Raw genomic sequence first — 25,708 nt, forward strand, 5'->3', positions numbered from 1 at the left:
ATAAATGTATAACTGAATCACTTTGCTGTACATCAGAAACTAATACAACATTGTAAATCAACTATATTTCAATAAAAAATCAAAAAGCAAAATAAAATAGCTGCTGATGTTACCTCAAAAGATTCGTGCCTCCTGACTCTCTTACGGTCAGTTTTATTATGAGAGTTTCCAGGGTGAATGACAAACATGGGCAACATTATGAGCAAACTGTAAGTTCATCAACTTCCTTGAGAAATAGAAATTTAGCAATTACTTTTTACTATGCACACACTTTAATCATTCTTTAACTCATTTCTGTCTTTAAGGCTTAGTATAGAAATTTTTAAAATCACCAGAGAAATATGCAGTTTTTGCCTTGCAACATAGGTTTAATTATAAAATTTCCATAATAGAATGTTTTAATATCTTTCCAAGCATTCTATGGCTGAATAGATTAGTATCTCTTCCCCACATATATTTCATAGTCACCTAACCTATACTTTTTGGAGTTTTTCCACAGACCTGAACCCCCCAACAAATGGCAGTCTGGCAACCATCTGCACAGATCGTACCTAAGGTCATAACATGACTGGATAGCGCAACAAAGCTGGCAAAGGCAACATCTTCAAACACTTCTCCCGATACCAGCAGAGCTAGCCTCCCATAATCTTTCATCTGAATGTACTTTATTTTATCAGGAAGCAGCCTCCTGTCTTTGAAAGAAAAGTGGTTGTTACACTGCATCTAGAAATGGTTGGGAAATGAGTTACTTCCAGTTATCTTTCAGATAGAACCATGTATTAAAGGGCTCAGATCTCTGCATGGAGAACTCAAAACCATGTAAGGTGGCAGCAGTTAGTCATAGACAATGGAGGACCTACAAAACCCACCCCAACATACTTAAATGTAAGTTCTAATTGGAAAATGGCATTAAAAATGAAAAATTCAAGAAAATGTTAAACAGATATGTCACCAGGACTACAGGCTCAAACCTGTACTGCTCTGGGTGAAGTGAGACATAAGATCTTCTATTTTGTGTGCCCCTTGCCTCCCACCCCATAGTCCATTCTCAGTTCTTGATCCATTAGCGTGGAACAAGGACTCAGGCTCCAGTGGCAGGGAGCAGACCTAGGCAGAAAGCGCCATGAAAGCCACAGGGAGGAGAAGTATTTGTGCCTTTCAGATTAGGCTTTCTGTCCCAGCAGCTGCAACCACCTTTCCTTTGGATACTAGTGTGTTGGTTACATAGATTATAAGCCCTCAATTCCAAGCTACTCCAGGTAATATTTCAATGCATACAGAGGGTATACGGACTTCATATGTTCAAAGACACATAAAAGGCACAGTCATTGTTCTGAGGCAGCTCTCAGTCAGCGCTCAGTGAAGGTGATAGATGGGGAAAGCATGGAAAATTTCATCCTCTTTTGCTTCTTTCTTAATATCTCTTCAGGTTGGATAGCCCTGTGTTCTTCTCAAACCTTCTCATCGCTGGAAGAACTATTTGTCCCCAGTGATGACAGGAAGTTGCTCATCAGAATGCTTGCATCTTCTCATACAAGCATTAAAATCATTAACTTGAGATGCCTGCTTTTTGTGATTAGCAGTAATCTTTTGATGTTCAACTACCTGTTTTGTTTTGTTTTTTTTTTCCCCAGCAGAAAACTCCTAGATATCCTGACTCCCCTCTCACCTCTTCAGAGGAGGTCCTTGGAGCTATCTGAAAGGATGTCTCCTGGGCTGTAGGCCTCAGTAATGTCCCTAAGCAAAGTTTAACTCATAAATTTTAGGTTGTGTGTTTTTCTTATGTTGACACCTGTCTGGTCACAGTTTCGGTCCTAGCATGTTGAAAAGAAGCTTGGTCTGGTGCAGAGAAAGAAGACAGCCTGAGAGTGGCTGACCCATGACAACCTGCCAGGTGGGGAGACAGAGGCTGCCTCTCTTCCTTCTCTTCTGCCTCCCTGTGTTCAGTTTCTTGGGACTTTCAGTTGGAAGGAGCACTGCACTTAGAGGGTCTCTATCTGAAAAGTATTTTCCCAGTTGCCTCCCTCAACATCAACCACATACTTCCCTCCTGTCCCCTGGTGCGTGTATCCTAAGTCGATTTTCATATTGTCCGACTCCTTGCTACCCTATGGGTTGTAACCTGCCAGGCGCCTCTGTCCATGGAATTTTCCAGGCAAGAAAGCTGGAGTGGGTTGCCATGCCCTCCTGCAGGGGATCTTCCCAACCCAGGGATCAAACCTGTATCTCTTATATCTTCTGCATTGGCAGGTGGGTTCTTTACCACTAGTGCCACCTGGGAAGCCCTCACAAGCCTCAAGTACTGAGGGAAGCTTTCCTGACCTAACATGAACCCTCATGGAATCTGCTTGCTTTCCTTCCAGCCTTCTCATCAGTTTGTAATTACTTATTAACTGATATGATTATACATTAACTGGTGTAATTATATGATCATATTGTTGCCGGTGAACTTGAGGTTCTTTCTCCATCACAAGAGAATTTGGAGACAAAGCATAGAGGCTAAGAAAGTAAAGTGAGAGTTTATTTAAGCAAGGATTTGCTCTCAGAGGGAGACTGGGCAGGCAGGTGAAGAGCTGCTGCCCTGGATTTCTTTGGCAAGCTGGTTAAGAGGGGGATACAAACAAAGAGGCCGAGTATTCACCAGGGAAGGAGTTCGGGGTTGTCTCCCCTGATTTTTACCCCTGCTCATTTTTCTGAGGAGAGATTTTTGTCCTTATTTAACTTAGATAAGAAGTGTCATGGCATCAGTGTATGATGATCAAAAAACTAAGATTATGGCATCCAGTCCCATCACTTCATGGCAAATAGATTGGGAAACAATGGAAACAGTGACAGACTTTATTTTCTTGGGTTCCAAAATCACTGCAGATGGTGACTGCAGTCAGGAAATTAAAAGATGCTTGCTCCTTGGAAGAAAAGCTATAACAAATCTAGACAGCATGTTAAAAAGCAGAGACATCACTTTGCCAACAAAGGTCCATCTAGTCAAAGCTATGGTTTTTCCAGTAGTCATGTGCAGATGTGAGAGTTGGCCCATAAAGAAGGCTGAGCACCGAAGAATTGATGCTTTCAAATTGTGGTATTGAAGAAAACTCTTGAGTGTCCCTTGGATAGCAAGGAGATCAAACTGGTCAGTCCTAAAGGAAATCAGTCCTGAATATTCATTGGAAGGACTAATGCTGAAACTGAAACTCCAATACTTTGGCCACCAGATGAGTAGAGCCGATTCATAAGACCCTGATGTTGGGAAGGATTGAAGGCAGGAGGAGAAGGGGATGACAGAGGATGAGATGGTTAGATGGCATCATCAACTCAATGGACCTGAGTTTGAGCAAACTCCAGGAGATAGTGAAGGACAGGGAAGCCTGGCAAGCTGCAGTCTATGGGGTCTCAAAGAGTGAGACATGACTTACGGACTGAACAACAGCAACAATCTAATGAGAGCAAAATGAGCAAAAGTTGTTAAATTTGGATGCAGGAAATGACCACCTTTCCCCACCTTTCTTTGTCTGCCACTCAGACCCTTATAGGCTTCCCTGGTGCCTCAGCAGTAAATAATCCACCTGCAATGCAGGAAACGGAAGACTCAGTTTCGATCCCTGGATCAGAAAGACCCGTGGGCTGGGACGATCCCCTGGAGACGGCATGGGAGCTCACTCCAGTATTCTTGCCAGGAAAATCCCATGAACAGAAAAGCTTGGCAGACTACAGTCCATGGGGTCTTGAAAAGAGTTGAATGCGGCTGAGCACGCACGCATTCAGATCCTTTTCACCCAATTTCTTGTGGTCTGAAAGTTCTGGTTTCCCTTTGTCTGCCTATGGATTCCTGTTGTTTACAAGGTGGATGATTTCCGTGATTTCCTGACACCTGCCCCCTGCCCCCATTTCTCCAATACCTGCCTGCTGTGACAGTATGATTATATGATACACTTCTCATTACACTTAGCTAGCTATCATAGATCCTGGATATATATTGTCTTCTTTTTAAAACTGAAATAGAATAAATAAATAAATACAAAAAAGAAAGAAATAGAGTACACAGAAAATGTACAATTTATAGGTGCAGCCCAGGGAACTATTACCAGCTACTGAGCTCGCTTGATACACGGTTGTATGAGATTTGATGAACCTGTATTGTGTTTATCATAACCTCAGCCAAGATACAAAATAATTCTATCACTCCACAAATTCCCTTGTGCCCTTTGTAAACAACTGCTCTCCTTACCCCCAGTTCTTGGACATGACTGATCTGTTTTCTTTCCTTATATTTTTACCTGTTTTAGAATTTCATATATGAGGAATAAGCCAATATTGGGGGTGGGGAGCCCTTCATTCAACATAATGTTTGTAAGCCGTACCTATAATATGTACAATATTTCTTTTTCCCTGCTGTATGACTAGACCATACTTTGCCTATATCATTGAATGAATATACTACAGTGTATTTATCTGTTGTATTGTTGATGGACATTTGGGAGCCATTACGAATAATGACGTTAGAGACATTCTTGCATATACATTTTCATACTCACTGCATGTATCTCCTTTATGGGTGGGTTGGTTGGTTTAGTCGCTGTCATGTGGGATTCTTGGGACCCCATGGACTGTAGCCTGCCAGGTTCCTCTGCCCATGGGATTCTCCAGGCAAGAATGCTGGAGTGGGTTGCCATTTTCTTCTCCACCTTTATGGGTTAGTGGTCCTAAGATCATGAAGATTAGTTTCAAGAAATTTCATTGTACGTTTCACACTTAGATCTACAACTAACCTGGAATGCATATTTATATGAGATGTGATGTGAGGGAGGGGCTCAAGTTTCTCTTTTCTTCCTCCATAGATAGCCAATTGACCTAGCACCGTTAACTGAAAATACCGTCCTTTCCCCGTGCTCTGCAGCGCCACCTCTGAAATAAATGAACTGTGGCTTAGTGGTAAAGAATTTGCCTACCAATGCAGGAGACTCAGAAGACATGGGTTGGATATCTGGCTGGGGAAGATCCCCTAGAGGAACCAGCAACCCACTCCAGTCTTCTTGACTGAAAAATCCCATGGAGACAGAAGCCTGGCGGGCCATAGTCCATGCGGTCACAGAGTACGACACGACTAAGCACAAACACACACACATAGACACACACACACACACACACACACACACACACACACACGTCCACACGGGTAGACTTGTTTCTGGACTCTCCATTCTGTCTCACCATCTATCTATCTTAATCGTCCCACATAACCTTCTTTTCAAGATTTTTCTCGGTTATTCTTGACCCTTAGAATTTCTGCATAGTTTTTAGGCTCCTCTCTGGGTTTACGGATGCTCGGATCCTGGCTCCCGACCGGGTGCCTGGAGCACTGTAGGACCTGAATGAATGGCTGAAGCGTGAATAGGAGTAACCTCATGACCTTTCGGCAGCCCCACCTCCATCCCCACACTTCTCTGCCGCTGCCCCGCCTCCCTCTCGCCCGCCCAGGCGCGCGGGCACACTGCCGGGAGGCGTGCTCCTCGGCCGAGCGCGTCATTTTCCTCCCGGACGCGGGTGGCTCCCGAGCCGGTTCTCCCCGCCCCGCCCCCGCCCCGCCCCCCCGCCCCGCCCCCGCCTCTCCCCGCCCCGCCCCCGCCTCTCCCCGCCCCGCCCCCGCCTCTCCCCGCCCCGCCCCCGCCTCTCCCCGCCCCGCCCCCGCCTCTCCCCGCCCCGCCCCCGCCTCTCCCCGCCCCGCCGGAAGGAAGGTCTCGCCGCCTCCTGAACTTGGTGGTGGCGGCGCGGATGGAGGTGGCGGCGGTGGCGGCGGCAGCTGGGACGAGGGCTCCGGGAGGCGGCGACGCAGGCATGGACTCCCGGCTGGACCAGGAGACGGCCCAGTGGCTGAGATGGGACAAGGTGAGGGGTCCCTCTGGGCCGGGAGCACCCGGGGGAGGTGCGGGATCCCCTCTCCTGTGGCGAGTGAAAGTGCTTCTTCCCCTCCCCGCGGGGCAGAGCGGGTCCTGCCCGAAGGTGAAGGGCGGCCGCCAGGCCTCCTCGGTGTGGCCGGTTTGTGGCCCATTCTAAGTTGGCCCGGAAAGGTTGTTCCGGAACCAAACCTGCCGTCTGGCGAGCCAGGAGTAGGGGAGCGAGCCGGGCTCCGGGGGCCTCGTCTGACCGGGTTCCTGCCACTCTGCCCGCGGGGCTCGCCCTCTGCAGTCGGCGGTGCATCCCCCAGCGACCCAGATTTGTTCCCCCTGTTCCTCAGGCTCCTGGGGACTTGGCAGAGCGGCATTCCCGGGCGCTTGGTTGCCAATATAGGTGCTTTCCGTTGGGCCCGCTTGGCTTCTGGCGTTTTCCCAGGTCTCTGACTTTGCTGGGAAGAAGATGGGGAGGCCCTTGGACACAGCACCCCAGCTTTTCACTCCCTGAGGTGTTGGAGCAGGGACCCAGCTCCAGACACCATTCCCAGTCTCCTTTCTAACCTAGGTCTCTCCCTTCCTATTTGTTCTGTCTCTTGCACCTGTTTGCATTCCTGGAAATTTCCTCTGGCTCTCTTCTGCTAAACTTCTTTCTCCTGTGGTTACTCATGTTTCAGGTCTGAACTTAAATGTGGCTTATGTAGAGAGGCCTTCCCTGGCTCCCAAGGGTGAATTATCTCTTTCTTTCTAATACTCTCCTTAAACATACTGTTCTTCTCCCTCATACCTCTTACAGAGATTGGCCAAAGACAAAAACACTTGCTTGTGGGTTTATTTATCAATGTCTGTCTCCAGGGCTGACTTCAAAGACAAGAGATTCACTGGGTTGCACAGAACCTGTTCTCCTAGGAGAGCCCAGCACTTGGTTTAATATTCTGTCCCACTTTAAAGTGTTTTTAAATATTTTGAACAAGGAGTCCCTTTTTTGTTTTGCACTGGGCCGCAGCAAATCACATAGCAGGTGCTGGCCACTTCTTCACTAACTTGCATGGTCCATAAGCCTGCACAGTGGTAGAGGCCTGGGATACTGAGTCAGTGAGGACTTCCCCTTCACCCTCCCGCCCCTGCACAGGAAATGCCAGTACAGACTGTTTCTGGACGCTATGGGCAACTCCTTTTTCTTGTAATTCTTTGGAGGAGGGAAAGGCCCCCATTTCTGATAACTCAGTTACTGGCAGTGAGTAGAAATCTTTTAAAGCCATAATTGGTAATTAATTATTTTCATAAAACTTTCCCTTTGAAGAAATAAAAATCCAGTTTCTACAAAATATTGTATCTGTGTATTCAGAGAGTACCTCACTAGATAGAGGTGAGGGGGTGTTTTTCTCATTTTTTAATTTCTGCCTCTCCTCTTGTTCTTTCCTTTCTCAGTTTCTTCTTTGACTTGAGACAGGCACCCAGAAGGAACTTCCGGCCAGCTAAAAGCATTGCAACACTGTGGTCTGATTACCCCGAGGGTCTGATTGCCCCAGCAAGTACCCTCCAGCATTTCCACTGTGCCTGCATCCCTATCCCTTTGGACGCTGACAGACGTGTCATTTGCACATCTTATTCTGGTCTCCACTGACCTCCTGATTTTTTATTCTTATCTTTCTGCCTCCTTTGGTTTCTCTCTGGCTATTTGGTCATTTAGAGATATTGAAAGTCAATTAGGATTTTCCAAGTCTACACTGTGAATGAAAGAATTACCGGGTATTGAGTAGGACGAAGTTTCTGTGTTTTCTCATTCCCTTTGCAAATATCTGTTGAACCTCTTTTACATTCCAGATCTGAACCCTAACTTGACAATCTGATAGGTCAGCTTGTGCTTTGTGGTCAGTGGCTATTGCTTTTAACAAGAAAATGGGCTTTTATGTGTTTCTTGTTGAATCTGGAACAATCTGGAAATGTGGGCTTAATTCCAGAAAACCAGTGTTTTATTGCAGTAGCATTTCAAAGTTTAATTATGTGGACACGTTTTTCCTGCATCTTTATCTACTTGAGATGATAGCTGGAAGATAGAAATAAAGTTTGTTACCCTGAATTCTTAATTTAAAAGTTTGATGTGAAATTAATATAATTGTCATTTTTCTCCATTCTTAACATTTTGTGTATTATACCCCAAAAATGAATGATTCGTGTGAGTGTCCAGTTGAAGCAGTCAATGTAACAGAAAAGGTCCTAAGTTAATGCTTTTCATGCAGTTTAAGCAAGACACTATATCTGAGGCTTCTCCATCTATAAAACGGGGTTTTTGTTAGTTGCCTGCCTATTGTAGTTTAGTGCAAGATTCAAATTTGACTGCCAGGGAAGTCTCATGTATTTCTTATTATATCACAGTATCACAGATTATAATTTTTAAAAGACCAAAATACTACCAAAGTAGTGTTTTGATTTAAATTATATAAGCTTATCACTCTAGGAAAATTTGAAGATATTAGGGAAGAAAATGAACATTCGATTATTACTAGATGCCAGACAGAAAAGGGTGTTCTGTAAACCACCTCAGAACCACCTTGTAAGGGAGGTTATAGGTTGTTCATGTTTTAGAGATGAAGAAACTCAGAATTCAAGAAACTAGATATTCTGCCCAACAGTATAAATTTGGTGGATGATGATGTGGCTGGGATTCCATTCTGAGTCCTATACCCCAAAACCTATGTATTCATCCCGTTTCTCCAAAAGTGCTTACCTTTGTAGGGAAGAAGGTAATACTTATATTATAAAGGAAAACCAATTTCCTTGTTCTCATAATACTTCAGACACAAAATATGTGAGTTTTTCACACCGAACAAGTTTTCGTTTTTCTGTGGACACCAACTGGGTGTCAATTTAACTCAACTGTGATACTAACTATTCAGAGTTAGTGTAGGACCACCGCCACCCCCCCACCCCCCGCCGCCCCCACTTAAGGGCTCCATCCTACAAGATTGTTCCCACTTAAGATGCCCACAGAAGCCGCACATTGTCACCCGTACTTCTGACCAAGCAGCAGTAAACCAGGGGGTCTCATGACCCCCTTCTAGGGTTTGATGATTTGCTAGGATAGCTTACAGAACTCTGGAAGGCACTTTACTTACTCTTACCAATTTTTTTAATGAAGGACACAACCCAAGAACGGTCAACTGGAAGAGATCCATAGGGCAAGGTATGGTGGGAAGAGGTGCAGAGCTTCAGTGCCTCTACATAGGTGTGATTAATTAAATTATTGGCTACTGGTTATTAATCTTAATCTCCAGCCCCTCCCCTTCTTGGAATTCACGGGAGGATGGAGTTGAAAGTTCCCATCAGCTGATCGCTTGGTTGGTTCCCAGTGGTCACCTCATTAGGATAAATTCAGGTATGGATGAAAGAGATTTATTATGAATAACAGAAGATACAACGTTCATCCTAATCATTCAGGGAATTTCAAGGGTTTTATGACCTCTTTGCTAGAAACTAGGAACAATAAAGTGTTAGTCACTTAGTCCTGTCTAACTCTTTGCGACCCCATGAATTGTAGCCCACCAGGCTCCTCTGTCCATGGAATTCTTCAGGCAAGAATACTGGAGTGTGTTGCCATTCTCTTTTCCAGGGGATCTTCCCAACCCAGGGATCAAACCCAGGTCTCCCTCATCGCAGGCAGATTCTTCACCATCCCAGGAACAATAAATATATATTTCTTAATTTTTTTTAAATTTTTTGTTCACACCATGCAGTGTGTTGGATCTTAGTTTGCTAACTAGGGATTGAACCCACACCCCCTACATTGAAAGTGTGGAGTCTTAACCACTGGATCGCCAGGGAAGCCTCATGTTATTTCTTATTAGATCGCAGTATCACACATTATAATTTTTAAAAAAACAACTTCATATTTCAAATTACCCAAAAGCCTCATAAAACTGAAAAGCCTATACATGTGTGTGTATACGTATATGTGGGCTTCCTTGGTGGCTCAGTGGTAAAGAATCCACCTGCCAATGCAGGAGACATGGGCTTGGTCCCTGGTGCGGGAAGATCCCCTAGAGAAAGAAATGGCAACCCCACTCCAGTATTCTTGCCTGGAAAACCCCATAGACAGAGCAGCCTGGTGGGCTACAGTCCATGTGGTTGCAAAAGAGTCTGACATGACTTAGCGACTGAAGAACAGCAATAACAATATGTATATGTATGTGTGTGTGTGTGTCTATATATATATATATATATATATATATATATATATATTCTTTTCAAATACATTTTCAAATACATACATATATACTTTTTTCTCCTGGAGTTTAGAATTATTATGGGTTGGTTGGTTGGTTGTTTTTTTTTTTTTTTTCCAGCTTTTTCATTATGTCATTCACCTGACTATATCTGGCATATACATTCCTGTTTTGCAGAATCCTTTAACTTTGGCATCAGTGAAACAACTCATTGCAGCAGGTAATACAGAAGAACTACAAAAATGTTTCAGCGCTCGAATGGAATTTGGGACAGCTGGCCTCCGAGCTGCTATGGGAGCAGGAATTTCTCATATGAATGACTTGACCATCATTCAGACGACACAGGTACCACATTTGTATACTACTTAATTCTTAACATTTTCCCAGTGTTAAAAAATAAACTGAAGCACGTTTTTTAAGAAATTTATTTGAGCAAAAATCGATTCGAATCTAGCAGTTCTAAACTGGTAGCAGTTAGGAACTGTGGGAGAAAATATTTTTTCTGTACACTTCTAGAGTCTTTGGTTGGGCTGTTAATTAAATTGGCATAAGACAGATTAACAAGAGTAAACAAGTTTAATTATATACATATAAGAGCCCCATAAACGCAGTGAGACCCAAGGGCAAATCTAGCAGTTGAAGCTTCAAAGTGGAGAATGACAGGAGATGGACTTTTCAAATATAAATATAAATATATATATGGTTTTTTATACTGTCCATAGGACAGTAGAAAAGGAGATGTTTGGTAGCTATTTGCCTGCCATACAGATGTGTCTTTCAGATTTAAAGTTATTTCTGGTAATAGCTCTCTTTCAGGATCAGGCTCCTTATCTGAAGTCTTCTAGATAGATAACGAAGAAGTAAAAGGTTTTCTCTGGTCTGCTGGCTCCTGATGGTCTCAGCTCAAACTGATCCCCGTGCAAGAGTGACATGTTTTAGGGTCACATAGTCTGCTCGCCCTCAGAGCGCTCCACTGACAGGAACTAGGGGAAAGACTTACAGAGGAGAGGCAGAAACAAAGCAAGGAAATTACCAGGTTGGCTCCAGCTCAAGTGGGTGCCATATTTGGGAAGGCTTAGCTGGCTGTTTGTGATTGGCTGTTTTTCAGTTATAAATTCTTCACCTTGAGGCTTTTAGGAGGTTAGGTTTTTGGCTTGCTTAGTAGGCTCCTAGGGCATTAAAGCAACCTCAGTCCAGTGGCCTCCTCATTTAATTAATTTAACTCCAGCCACCTTTTGTATTTGACAGACCTAATTTGGTTTCATTATGGAATAATCTGGTGGGTTTGCCTCAGCACAGGGTGTCACACATTTACTCCATAAAGTTAGACTTGTACAGTCAGTGGAAGCAGCATTGTTTTGGAATTCATTCATTCATTTATTCATTTCACAGAGATTTATTAGGTGCTGGGGATCAGGGATATAAAAATGACTAAAACAGACAGATTTCCCTCACGGTGCCTCATTCCAGTGCAAATCTACCAACAAACCAACAGACTTTTCTGTTTTTATAACTTTTGTTATGGTTGTACAGATACCAGTGTTTAAACTTTTTTTAACTGCCAGAATAACCAAGAGTTATTAGTTCTATTTAGTTTTAATTTATAGTATAGTTGGAAATTATTGCTGAGTTTCTTTGCCTTAATTTGTGAATTTTGCTTTCGGGGCTACATTCAGCTTTTAGGAATAAAGATGAAGCCTTTGACAGAACAGCTGCCGCTGAGTGTTGAGAGTTCTGTCTATGAGGAAAATGAAGTGGAACAGGTCATTCTGTTTCTTCAGCTGCTGGGACATGTTAAAAATGAAAGTCATTTTAGTCCGGGAAAGAAAAGGCTGGGAAAATTAACTACTGGTGATTATGTGTACTTACGTGTACTTAAAAAGACAGAGTTGGGCATGTTCTAGCAAAATCCTAAGAAAGAAATCTTGCATAAGGTACCTAATTGCCCTGGAAACCACTGGCTACACATACCTGTTAAGCAGTAGGGCTCCCTGAGATCTTTCTGGAGCGAAGACTTGGAATAAAGTGAGCCTGAGAATCTTGTTCTAGTTTATGGATAACATGGGCTCATGCTGATGGATAAGGTTGCCCTCTGCACTGTTACTAGGACTGTACAACAAATCACATGAAACATGGTAGTTTTAAACAACATGCACATTTATGTTGCTCACAGATCAGTAATGTGGGTAGGGCTCAGTGGGGCGGCAGCTTTTGGCATCACATGGGCTGCTGTGGAGGCTGGAGTCTTACACTCCCTGCTTGCTGGTCCCTTGTGTGGACTCTCATCCTATTAGTGTCCCAGATTCATCTGGTTGTATTTAAGAAGCTGGTGGATGTGAGTCAGGAATATCCTGGTGGGAAACAGGACAGAGACTAGAGGGAAATTTTTGTATTGTTTGCTTCATTGCTGGAGGTTATCATTTCCTGTTAGGTTCCTTAACTGAGCCATGACACATCAATGATGGAGAATTCATTGTCTTCTGAAATAGCCATCCTATTTTTGGATCATTCTCATTTAAGAATGGTTTCTTTGTTTTGAGCCAAATTGTCTTTCTGTGGCTTTTCCATATTGGTTTAGTTTAACCTTTGGAAACCATATAAAGGGTATTTCTTCTGTTCTACGATAATATTTTGACCCTTCAGTGAGTCTCTTCTGTGGAAAAAGCATCCCACCTTCTCTTAGTTGTGCCCTCAGGTATTCAACCTCAGCAGGCCCTAGAGGTTTTTAGAGCCCTTTGAAGACAATAGGGATTTTAGAATGCTTTAAAAGGCTGAAGGCTTTAGTCTAAGTATCTTAGTTTTAAGTATCTGACACCACCCTTAGGGCAGAAAGAGAAGAGGAACTAAAGAACCTCTTGATGAAGATGAAAGAAGAGAGTGAAAAAGCTGGCTTAAAATTCAACACTCAAAAAACTAAGATCAAGGCATCCAGTCCCATCACTTCATGGCAAATAGATGGGGAAACAATGGAAACAGTGACAGACTTTATTTTCTTGGGCTCCAAAATCATTGAAAACAGGGAATGCAACCATGTAATTAAAAGATGCTTGCTCCTTGGAAGAAAAGCTATGACCAACCTAGACAGCATATTATAAAGCAGAGACATTACCTTACCAACAAAGGTACGTCTAGTCAAAGCTATGGTTTTTCCAGTAGTCATATATGGATGTGAGATTTGGACTATAAAGAAAGCTGAGCACAGAAGAATTGATGCTTTTGAACCATGGTGTTGGAAAAGACTCTTGAGAGTCCTTGGACTGCAGGAAGATCCAACCAGTCCATCCTAAAGGAAATCAGTCCTGAATATTCATTGGAAGGACTGATGCTGAAGCTGAAATTTCAATACTTTGGCCACCTCATGCGAAGAGCTGACTCATTGGAAAAGACCCTGATCCTGGGAAAGATTGAAGGCAGGAGGAGAAGGGGATGACAGAGGATGAGATGGTTGAATGGCATCACCGACTCAATGAATAGAAGTTTGAGTAAGCTCCAGGAGTTGGTGATGGACAGGGAAGCCTGGTGTGCTGCAGTCATAGAGTTGAGTCGTAGAGTTGGACATGACTGAACTGAACTGAATGCTTTTGACCCTGTTGAACACTGAGGCCATACCTCAGTGGTCCACCAGGGCCAGAGAGAGGGCACTATCACTATGGGAAGCCTTAGAGTGTGAGCATCTGCATACCTTCTAGGAACCCCACAAAAACAGTGCTTGTTACTTTGTATCCCTCAGAGGCTTCAGAAGATTTGCCCAATGCGGTATTTTTGTACAAGAAAAGCTAAAGGCTTTCTAAACTGGGACCGCTCTGGCAACAAAGCTGTGAAATATTGCCCTACCAAAAACAAGAGTTACACTTCATTTTATGACTTCTTTTAATCAAAGTGAAATAAATAATATAAACCGTGATTATAACACAGTCAACCAGAGTTCTTTTTGTTCTGTAATAAAACCTATTTTGTCCAGTAATTGGAACCTCTTGAAGTCAAAGTTCACAGTTTTCTAATCGTCCATATTTCAGACTGAGGTGATGCTACTGTACCCACTAAGATGCAGGAATTGTGTGTTCTACCATTTCTAGGTGGATGGGAATAGCCCAACTCTGCACAATTTTTATTTGTTTAATAGTGGACTGATAGAGCCTCCTTAAGACCTGTCTGCTGGAAAATAATTTCACAAACAGAACGAGTTTACATCTGTTAACTGACAAAATCTTAACAACTGTGTTGAATTTCTTTTACTTTTCTTTATATAGAGCAGGTTGAAATATCTGAAACACCTCCTTGTCCTCAGAGATTTTAGATTTGAATGGGTGCAAATGGGTGTAAGCTTTGACAGTAAAAATAATGCTCATGACAGCAAACACATAGTGCATCCATGGTGTTAAATTCTTGGCACATGACATCTTTTAACTCAGTTAGTCCTCATGCAATCCTTAGAAGTAGGTACTATTCCCATTTTACAGAAGAGAAAACTGAGGCACTGAGAGATGCCTTGTCATCTGCTCATAAGTGGTGGTATAAGCCCACAGATTCTGTGTACTTTAAATTTAGCACTGAACCGCCTCTAACCAGACCCAGGCACAAGTCTGTTGTTGTTCAATCGCTCAGTCATGTCCAACTCTTTGCGACCCCATGGACTGCAGCACGCCAGGCTTCCCTGTGCATCACCAATTCCCGGAGCTTACTCAAACTCATGCCCATCGAGTCAGTGATACCATGAGACCATCTCATCCTCTGTCGTCCCCTTCTCCTCCTGCCTTCAATCTTCCCAGGATCAGGGTCTTTTCAAATGAGTCAGCTGTTTGCATCAGGTGGCCAAAGTAGTGGAGCTTCAACTTTAACATCAGTCCTTCCAATGAATATTCAGAGTTGATTTCCTTTAGGATTGACTGGTTTGATCTCCTTGCAGTCCAAGGGACTCTCAAGAGTCTTCTCCAACACCACAGTCCAAAAATATCAGTTCTTCAGTACTCAGCCTTCTTTATGGTCCATCTCTTACATCCATCCGTACATGACTACTGGAAAAACCATAGCTTTGACTAGATGGACCTTTGTCGGCAAAATAATATCTCTGCTTTTTAGTCTGCTCTTTAGGTTGGTCATAGCTTTTCTTCCAAGGAGCAGGCCTCTTTTAATTTCACGGCTTGCAGGTACAAATCTAGGCTCTGCTATTTTTGTATCTGAAACTGGGCCAGTAATTGAAAGTTCTAGCTTTTCCTTCTGTAAAATGGGATTTCTTGGCCAAGTTGATCTAGGATTACTGATAATAAACACTAAGTGTCCAACACAGTACCTGATACATACAGATAGAAAATAAATAAAGCTGTTATTTTCCTATTGTGCAGTTCACTTAGTTACTGAGGGATTTCTCTCCTGCTACAGTATTCTCTCGTGGAAGCAGAGAAAACTTGATCAATTTTTGGTTTAGTGTGTTAAAACATACATAGTCTTGTAATTCATGGGGTGTTTTTTAGGGATTTTGCAGGTACCTAGAAAAACAATTCAGTGACCTGAAGCAAAGAGGTGTTGTGATCAGCTTTGATGCTCGAGCCCATCCAGCAAGTGGAGGCAGCAGCAGAAGGTATGTAAAGATATTAATATTCAGGAAACTACATTTTTGTCGTGTATTTTGTAGTTTTATTTGTAATCACCATTTCAATAGGTTGGCGTTAAATACATTTGTCAGCTATATTGCTTAACTATAAAAGAGATGGGTAGGTTCTGTTTGTAACTTTTAAGAATTCTAGTTTTTGTTTGGGTTAAGAAAATGTAATTATTTAGACAATGTAGAACTTAATACCTATCTAAGGCAATTTTTTATAAGTGGCAATATTATTTCTGGTTCCTCTTCCTTTTCTAAATCCAGCTTAGACATCTGGAAGTTCTTGGTTCACATAATGCTGAAGCCTAGCATGCAAGGTTTTAAGCATGACCTTAGTAAGGGCGATGAGTGCAATTGTCCAGTGGTTAGCACATTCTTTAGTACTACCCTTTTTGGGAATTGGGATGAGAATGGACCTTGTCCAATCCTGTGGTCACTGCTGGGTCTTCCAGATTTGCTGACATATTGAATGCAGCTCCTTGATGTCGTCATCCTTTAGGGTTTTGAATAGTTCTACTGGAATTCTGTCACACACACTAGCTTTATTAACAGCAGTGCTTCCTAAGGCCCACTTGACTTTGCTCTCCAGAATGTTTGGGTCTGGGTGGCTGACCACACCATCGTCGTCATCCAGTTCATCTGGATCTTTTTTTACACAGTTCTTCCATGTGTTTTTTCCTTCCCTCGGTCTCTTTAGCGTCTACTAGGGCCTCTACTGTTTGTCACTTATTGTGCCCATCCTTGGGCAAAATGTTCCCTGGATATCTCCTGTCTTGATGCCTTCGATGGTGCTGGAGAAGACTCCTGAGACTCCCTTGGACAGCAAGGAGATCAAATCAGTCAATCTTAAGGGAAATCAGCCCTGAATACTTGTTGGAAGGAATGATGCTGAAGTTGAAACTCCAGTATTTTGGTCATCTGATGCAAACAGATGACTCATTGGAAAAGTCCCTGATTCTGGGAAAGATTGAAGGTAGAAGTAGAAGGCATCATAGGATGTAGATGGCTGGATGCAATGGACATGAACTTGAGCAAACTTCAGGAGATGGTGAGGGACAGAGAGGCCTGGCGTATGGCAGTCCATGGGGTCTGAAGGAGTCGGACACGACTGGGCACCTGAACAACAGCGGCATTATTTCTCCTTCTCACTTTTCTTCCTCTTATGTAATTTTTTTCTTTTACTATTTATAAGCCTCATGAGCTTCTTCTCATTCTTAAGTGCCCATTGCAAAGTGCATTCTTGTCACATTCCCAAACCAATGAGACTGTCTTTTGTAGCTATAGGCAGATGATGATGGTGATGGTGGTGATGGTGGTGATGGTGGTGATGATGGTGATGGTAGTGGTGGTGGTAGTGTTAATGATGGTGGTGTGGTGGTGGTGGTGATGCTAGAATCATTCAAGTGCTGAATGCGAGTTAGGCACCTAGGTATTTACTTACTTAGTCCTCACAAAACCTGTAATCTATGTACTTTTTGCTCTAAGATCGTTAAGTGAGAGAAGGTACCACAGTTTAAACATAAAGAGGCTGGCACCAGGGGTCAGCAAACTTTTTCCCCAAAGGGCAAATACTAAATATCTTACACACTGTAGGCTGCACAGTCTCCGTTACAACCACGCAGCTCTGCCATATAGCGTGAAAACAGCCATGAACAATTCATGACTGAATAAAGTTTTGTAAAACTTTATTTACAGAATGCCTGGAGTTTGCCCATCACTGGTCATAATCATGTTATATGACCCCCTTTTTTACTGGAACACTTCCTCTCGATAGCTTACCATGAACAATGTCATTTCCTGAGGTTGTAAAAGTGACTTCTGTACCTTCTAGTGAATGCAGTATGTATCTAATTCAGGTTTTCATTTAAATTATTTTTGCTAAAATTTGCTGTTTTTTTTTTTTTTTTTTTTTTACTTTCTCCTATACAGGGGAATTTTTTAAATTGTCAAAATCATTTTTTAATTACTCTTAATTCTAGGAATATTAATGCCTGAGTTGTTAAAGATCTGCTGTTTCTGCCCCAGCCAGCTCCCAAAATAGTGTCCCATGCAGTTAGTGCTCAAGAAATATTTGAGAGAATGATCAAATACTTTGTTTAATCCTCTAATAGTGTGATGTTGTTCCTTGGAAGTAAATTGTTCATTGTGATGAAATACTTTAAGCATGAAGAGGGACTTGATGCCATGCTTTGTGTCCTGCCTTAAGCCAGATGCTGTGGAAATTGAGAAATATGTCAAAGTGTCAAAAATGTGTCATCTTTTAAGAGCTGAAAGGAGCCAAGATGTGTGTGTATCATATACAGACATGTGTCCCACATATATCTCACACTCACTCACTACAGTATGCGGTGTGTTTTGTAGAGGACAATGTTGAATCAAATACTAGTCTTCATGACATATCCTGGGTAGTGACAGCTGTAGATAGTTCTCCATTCTGCCTGGTGCCATGCTACTTGGTACAGGGCCAGATAACTCTTCACTGTAGGCACTGCCCTGTGCCTGTGGGTGCTTAGCAGCATCCCTGGCCCCCATCCACCAGCTGCCACTAGCACCCTACCCCCGTGACAGCCGAAATTGTCTCCAGATGGTTCAGGTGTCCCGTGGGAGCAGCACTGCCCTTGGCTGAGACCCGCTGAGATGGAAGAGAGCTAAGAGATTTGGGTGCAGCCTGGCTTAGCTGCTGTGTGCCCGGTGGACATGGGACAAGCCATCTGGCCTTTCTCAACTTTAGTCCCATTTCTTTTAAACAAAGGGGTGGAATGAAATGACTCCTTAGGTTCCTCCACCCTTAATGTTCTCTGCCAGCAGAGTATAATTAAGGTTTTCATCGATCTGGCTGCTGTTCTCAGTCTAAAGAAACGGCTGGGGGACTTCCCTGGTGGTCCACTGGCTAGACTCCATGCTCCCAATGCAGGGGGCCTGGGTTTGATCCCAGATCAGGGAACTAGATCTCACATGCCACAACTAAGAGCTTGCATGCCGCACCTAAAGATCTGGAGTGCTGCAGCTGAGACCTGAGGTGGTCATATAAATATAAAAATAAAAAATAAATGGTTGGACCTTCATTTTCTTCTCTGTTGTCACCTGCTCTCCTGACAGCTCTACTCTCCTTTTCTCCCCGGTCACTCTGCATTTCCAGATTTGCCCGACTTGCTGCAACCACGTTTATCAGCCAGGGGATTCCGGTGTACCTCTTTTCTGATATAACCCCAACCCCTTTTGTGGTAAGTGTTTGCTTTTATAATTTCCTGTCCCAGGATCAGGGGTGGAACATGGCCAGGTTTTACCATCTTTAGTTCTCTTGGGAATTAGTTGTTTGAAAGACAGAAGGGCTCCTTGCCTTTTATCAAGACTTTCCTCTCCAGGAATGTTCCTCCCATACCCTAGTAATATTTCTCTGGTGTTCAACTTTTGATTCATCAGAATTTATTTCTTTTTGTTTTAGTGCATTTTTTCTTTTGCTTGCATTCAGAAGATATTTTAGCTGGTTAGCAGAATGTCTTTTGTCTGTTTGTCTTTTTGCTTTTTAATTTGGTTTGTATTCTTTTTCTCAGCTACCGCAATTAGGAAACTCCTCGAATCTAAATCTGAATTCACTTCAAATCATGTCTTACCATGAAGTTTTTGACAAGTTGGCGTACCAACTTTTTATATATGAGTGTTTCACTCTAAATCCTATTCATAGCCAGTACCAGAAGCATGCTTGGCATGTTTTAGTAAGATTTTTATCAAATTCCTATTGTAACAGAATCTAAATAAAAGGATAACAGGTACTACGACAGCTGTTCCTTTTAAGTAGAAATGAACTTTTAAGAGTAGGGCCAGATGCTCAAAATATATGTTTTTAGAAATTAAACCAAAAACATAATTCGAATGCACTTACTTCCATCAAGTAGAAGTAAGAGTGTATAAATACAGACGTAATCTCCACTAGCTTTGCATTTACTGTCTCTAGTGCACAGACAGGTAAGTGCAGCTCCTCCCAGCTTATGAATATCCCAGTAGATGCTCAATGTCACATCCAAATGTGGCTCAAATTTTACTGTTTGATGGAAAAACTGCAATGTGTTCAGGCATCCTTGGTCTTCTGTACTATATTAATGTTGGTAGCTATTGTTTTTATATCAGACATGAATTAAATAAGTGTCTCATGATCACTGGCCCAAGTAGTGGAGTAATTCTCCCTTTTTCTTTGCTCCAGGACACCTGGGGAACGTGAGATACCTCCTAGAGGGACAAGTGACCACAGTGATTTTTGGTGGGAGGAGAGAGGGGGATAGACAGGGAGAATTTCAGGCTCCCTGGGTAGAGTAAACCTCAGGTGTAGCCATAGGGGATCCTCTCCCCATTTGGGGAAGCAGTCTTATAAAGATGGGAGCTATGTGAAAATACAAGAGTGGGATAGTCAGCCCTGGAGTGGGAGATAAATGCAAGCTCTGAGAGCTCTCTCCATCTTGTCCATATTTTCCTCAACCCTTTACTTAAAAGCAAATCAGGGAAAGAAGAGCAGAGGATGCAGTTGGAAAGAAAAAACTGAAGCCATAAGCTTCCTTCCTAAGCAGAAGGCTTAAAAGAATGTGCAATGGAGAGTCGGAGCATCATACTGTGTAAAGAATTTTCTACCTTCACCAAGGAGAAGATAGGATAAAAAGATACACAGGAAAATACTCGCCTGTCGCAGGATACACATCACAGAATTTTGAGCAGTGAGTTTTAAGGGTAACCAGAGTATACTCCTTGGATGTGGCACAAAAATATTGTATGACACATTATGATATTTATATTTTATGTTTATTGGAGGGAAAATGGTACAAACAATGTCTGATAGACTTTTAAATATATCTAATTTTTGCTTCAAATTGTTCTTGTTTCCTACTATATTACAGCCCTACACAGTATCACATTTGAAACTTTGTGCTGGAATCATGATAACTGCCTCTCACAATCCGAAGCAGGATAATGGTTACAAGGTATTTTCATTTTTCTTTCCGTACTTATGTCCTTCCATCTGAAGTCTGCCTTGGGAGCACAGGGAACGGATGAACTCTAAACTGTCTGGATATGTTCCCATGTTCTCCAGGTCTATTGGGAAAATGGGGCTCAGATCATCTCTCCTCATGATAAAGGGATTTCACAGGCTATTGAAGAAAACCTAGAACCGTGGCCTCAAGCCTGGGACGATTCTGTACTCAATGGCAGTCTACTCCTACATGACCCAAGCGCTTCCATCAATAAAGACTATTTTGAAGACCTTAAAAAATACTGTTTTCACAGGTAAATGGGCGGGAAACTGAGTTAAATTAATGTGATTCAACCAAATTATGTTTTCATTACATTTTTGTCCTCAATTGGTATTCTATACTACATATACTGTTACTGCATCTGACTTAAGAGGCTGTAGATGAGGGGTTGCCAACTTTTCTTAAAAAGACAGTGAATACTTTGGCTATGTGAGCCACTATGTTGCTCAACTACCCAGCTCTGTGGTTGCAAGAAAGCAGCCATAGATGATACGGTAATGAACGAACACAAACATAGCTGTGTTAAAAAAAAAAGTTTATAAAAATGGGTTTCAGGGGCATGGCTCAGTGGCAGATCCCTTGACTGTAGAAGCAGGTGGCTGGCCCACAGGCTATGGTTTTCTGACCTCTGTTGTAGATTCATATATACGTATATGTGTGTGTAAAGAAAGAAAGTGAAGTCACTCAGTCATGTCCAACTCTTTGCAACCCCATAGACTATAGCCTACCAGGCTCCTCTGTCCATGGGATTTTGCAGGCAGGAGTACTGGAGTGGGTTTCCATTTCCTTCTCCAGGGGATCTTCCTGACCTAGGGTTTGAACCTGGATCTCCTGAATTGCAGGCAGACACTTTACTGTCTGAGCCACCAGGAAAGCCGTGTGTGTGTGCTGTGTGTGTGTGTGTGTGTGTGTGTATAATATATATATGTGTGTGTGTGTATGTGCATACTTTTATATATGTATGCAAAAAAAAGCTTGTTGGAAGGTGTCAAATAGAAAATGTTGAGAAAAAGGAGAGTCCAATTAAATAAATTTATATTGGAAAAATAAAAAACAAAATGTGGACTTTTTTATCTTCGCAGAAATTTTCATTTCATATATAAACATATGTACGTGTAATATATTAGTATTTCAGAATCATAACTAAGAATATAGAGTACATGTGTCTTGTCCTATGCCTTTTCCCCTCTGGCTGCTTTGTCATGGATACCTTTCTGTATTAGCTCCCATTAGTCCTGACCCTTTTGTTTTAATGGCTACTGTACCAGCCTGTTTAACCCTGTGACACAGATGTGATGCTCATGGATAGGAAGCAGAGGAGCTGAGTGAAGGGTTGTCCTGCCCTAGTATGCCAAGGGTCCCATCACTCCTGATTGTCCCCTTAGGAAGAAACCACTGATAGTTAAGCAGCAGAACTTCAGGGTTGTCTCTAGTACTGTATTTGCTGGACCGTCTGGGAGTGGCGGCTCCTGTATGGAATGTGGAAGCCCCGCCCCACCTGAAGGGAGCTGCCGTGCCATTGGTGTTACCATGTGCAAACATAGATCCCGCATTACCAGTTATCTGATTTTTTCTCCTAAGAAAAACTGGAAACCTAGATTTTTGTATATGAAATTCTCTAATTTTTAAATGTTGGGGACCATTTAAAAATGGTCTGTAATCCAAACAAAACTCATCTGTGCATGTTCCTTCTGTCCCTCTTACTGAACTTCATAAAGACTAAGGGTTTCTAGTTTTCTCCTACTCACCACGTAGCACCAGAGTCAGCAACTTTGAACACGGTTCCTTGAGTATTGGTGTGTGTGTGTGTGTATAAGAGTATTCAAAAAAATACATAGTAGATGGAATTCCCTGATGGCATCACCAACTCGATGGATATGAGTTTGAGTAAACTTCGGGAGTTGGTGATAGACAGGGAGGCCTGGCATGCTGCAATTCGTGGGGTCGCAAAGAGTCAGACAAGACTGAGCGACTGAACTGAACTGAACTGAACCGATGGTCCTGGTAGTGGTTAGAACTGTGCACTTTCACTATGGAGGGCAGGGCTTTGGTTCTTGGTTGGGGAACTAAGATCCCACAAGATGTGCAGGGCGCAAAAAAAAAGATACAGTGCAGGCATCAGAATTATATATACATTTATAAAGTTAATAATGATTTAAAAATTGCTCTTAGAAATGTTATACTAGCTGAGGTTCCTACCAACCGAATGTGATAACAGTATATGATCCTCACACGTTCTTACCTACACTGAGTATTATGAAGTATCTCCTCTTTCCGAGTTTGCTACATGAAACCAATACCTAACTTTATTTACACTTTTAATTATGAATATTTTTATCTTTATTTAACCTATATTTTTCTAAGTATTTGTTCTTTTTTTGCATTTGTGAAACCTCTTCGCTTGTACAGAAAAACTAGTCTTTATTTCAAATATTGTTTTCCCTTCTGTTATTACCTTTGGATTTTTTCATTGAAACTTTTAATTGCCAACTTCTGGGTTTTGTGTCATACTTAAAAAGATTTCACTATACCAAGATTATTTTTTAAAAAGCACAACTCTTGTTTTACTTTAAAGCTTTCATGTTTACATTTTGCAATGCTTTGTTTTGTTTTGGGCCATGCCACATGACATGTGAGATTTTAGTTCCCCAGCCAGGGATCAAACCTGTGTCCCCTGCAGTGGAAGCACAAAGTCCTAACCACTGTATTCCAGGGAAGTCCACATTTTGCACCATTTAAATCTTTTGAATTCTTAGTTATTTTTAATTTTGTATAAGGCATAAAGTAGGAAAGCAGATTAAATTCTTTCTAAAAAGTGCAATTGTGCTAACATATTACACTGAAGAATCTATTTTTCTTTGACTAACTGGAAATATCACCTTTAATCAGACAATTTCTAACATGATTTAAGTGCTGTTATCTATCAGATAACCGCTATATTCCCTTCCTTTGTACCAATTAATTCATCTCATTTTAATCATCACAGTAATGCCGAGGGTAGGTTCTGATATATTACCATTTTATAGATGAGAAACCTGTAACTCAGAGAGGTCACAGAAAATAAGCAACAGTCACACAGCTTAGAAGTGGCAGAGCTCTAGGGACTCTCCGGGTGGTCCAGTGGCTAAGACTTCACGCTCCCAATGCAGGGGGCCTGGGTTTGATCTCTGGTCAGGGAACTAGATCCCACATGCCACAACTAAAGATCTCACGTACTGCAACAAAGATTGAAGATCCTGTGTGTTACAAGTAAAACCCAGGGCAGCCAAATAAAAGTAGCAGATCTCTAGGATTTAAATTTAGAATCTGTCTCCAAATCATATTAACCACTAAGCCTTACTGCTTCTCACATATTTCCCAATTCAAGTTGGAGCAACTTCTGAATTTTATCTTTTCCAGATTTGTTCTTACTAATCTTGCATATTTATTTTTCTAGATGTATTTATTTTCAAAGATATGTTTGTTTTAAACTACTGTTGTCTTAAGGAAGACCTTGTTCATTTACTCATTGCCAAAAGAAGTGTACTAGCAGTCAGATAGCTGGAATTTTTTAATACTTTGTATTTACATTTTGTGTAACTTCTGCTGTTAATTAAGTCCCTCAATCAGAGCACTTTGCTAAATAGGATTGTTACTTGACAAAGAAAATGTTTTATTAGTTATACATCTGTATATGGGAAGTTCCATCGCATTGTGTTCAAAGGGACATTTTGAAAATCTTATGTGAAGATGGTAGGGAATAGTTGAAGCCCTGGAGCTGGCACTGCTGTGGGTAGGTACTGCCACGGGCCAGCTGGGAGTCCCTCCTGGAACCCACTGTAGGTGTGAAGTTGTAGCATGAAACAAAATCCAAAAGTAATTGGATTTGCAGGAAGTAACTGCAGAGTGAAATTTAAAACGATGTGTTGTGGGAGCATGTATGTTTGGGAGAGAGTGAAAAAGCTTTCTTTTTTTTTTAAAATAGAATTTTTAAAGATACTCACTTGTCCTATACATTCTTATTATTTTGAAATCTTATGTTCTTAGGTATCTGGTTCCTTGATATTTTGCAAACCTTTCATTTTGAGAGCCATGTTTGTGTATCTTCTCGTTCTCCACATGTCTGTTTCTAGGGCTGTGAACAAGGAGACCAAGGTGAAGTTTGTGCATACCTCTGTCCACGGCGTGGGTCACAGCTTCGTGCAGTCGGCTTTCAAGGCATTCGACTTTGTTCCTCCTGAGGCTGTTCCCGAACAGAAGGACCCTGATCCTGAGTTCCCAACAGTGAAATACCCAAATCCCGAAGAGGGTAAAGGTGTCTTGGTAACTTGACTGTTTTTTAATTATAAAATTTATCTTGAATATAATTGAAAACTATTACTTTGGAGTAAAATAAGTTTTTCTTGTGTTTTCATTGTGCCAAACAAAAATGTGATTTCATCATTGGAAATTTATATTTATTAGTCATCCATTTCTTAAAGGAACTTTCAAATCAGATGTCTTAAGCATCCGGATGCGAAAGCTGAAATTGCTCACAAATTTAAAATGATGCTTTACATTCAATTTAATTAATTTAATTTAATTTAATTTACTGTGCTGCTTAATGCCAAAAAGAAACAATAATAGAATGGAGATTTGTCACGCAATTTTTATTTCTCAGTTGACATTTTTCTGATATGAAAAAGTTGCTATTTCAATTATGGTTCCCTTAAGCTTTTTATTTTATTTATTTTTAGTATTTATTTACTTGGCTGCCCCAGATCTTAGTTGCAACATGTGGGCTCTAGTTCCCTGACCAGTGATTGACCCAGGCCCCCTGCACTGGGGGCACAGAGTCTTAGCTGCTGGACCATCAAAGAAGCCCCCACTTAAACTTTTTAAAGGTTGGGGTAACAGTTATACTCAGGGAGTCAATTTTGATTTGTCTATGAGGTTGATAACAGGGCCAGGCTTAGAAATAACTAGTCCAGCCACAAACACAGTCAGATGTTGGGTGAG

The 25,708-nt window shown here is 41.9% G+C and overlaps 1 protein-coding gene across 2 annotated transcripts in view; it reads left to right on the plus strand.

The window, feature by feature from the left end:
* Positions 1 to 5,747: 5,747 nt before the first annotated feature.
* Positions 5,748 to 25,708, plus strand: part of PGM2 (phosphoglucomutase 2) — a 38,050-nt gene continuing 18,089 nt past the window's right edge. The window contains exons 1-7 of one of the 2 annotated variants that reach the window (XM_015096436.4): positions 5,748 to 5,883; positions 10,289 to 10,456; positions 15,583 to 15,689; positions 18,850 to 18,934; positions 20,597 to 20,680; positions 20,791 to 20,984; positions 24,844 to 25,033. In XM_015096436.4, coding sequence (XP_014951922.2) covers positions 5,770 to 5,883; positions 10,289 to 10,456; positions 15,583 to 15,689; positions 18,850 to 18,934; positions 20,597 to 20,680; positions 20,791 to 20,984; positions 24,844 to 25,033 — 942 coding nt within the window. In that variant the 5' untranslated portion in view covers positions 5,748 to 5,769. Of the gene's footprint in view, positions 5,884 to 10,288; positions 10,457 to 15,582; positions 15,690 to 18,809; positions 18,935 to 20,596; positions 20,681 to 20,790; positions 20,985 to 24,843; positions 25,034 to 25,708 lie in introns of those variants that run through there. The other variant, XM_012179795.5, reaches the window with a different exon arrangement.

This window comes from Ovis aries, chromosome 6, assembly GCF_016772045.2.
Source record: "Ovis aries strain OAR_USU_Benz2616 breed Rambouillet chromosome 6, ARS-UI_Ramb_v3.0, whole genome shotgun sequence".
NCBI lineage: Eukaryota > Metazoa > Chordata > Mammalia > Artiodactyla > Bovidae > Ovis > Ovis aries.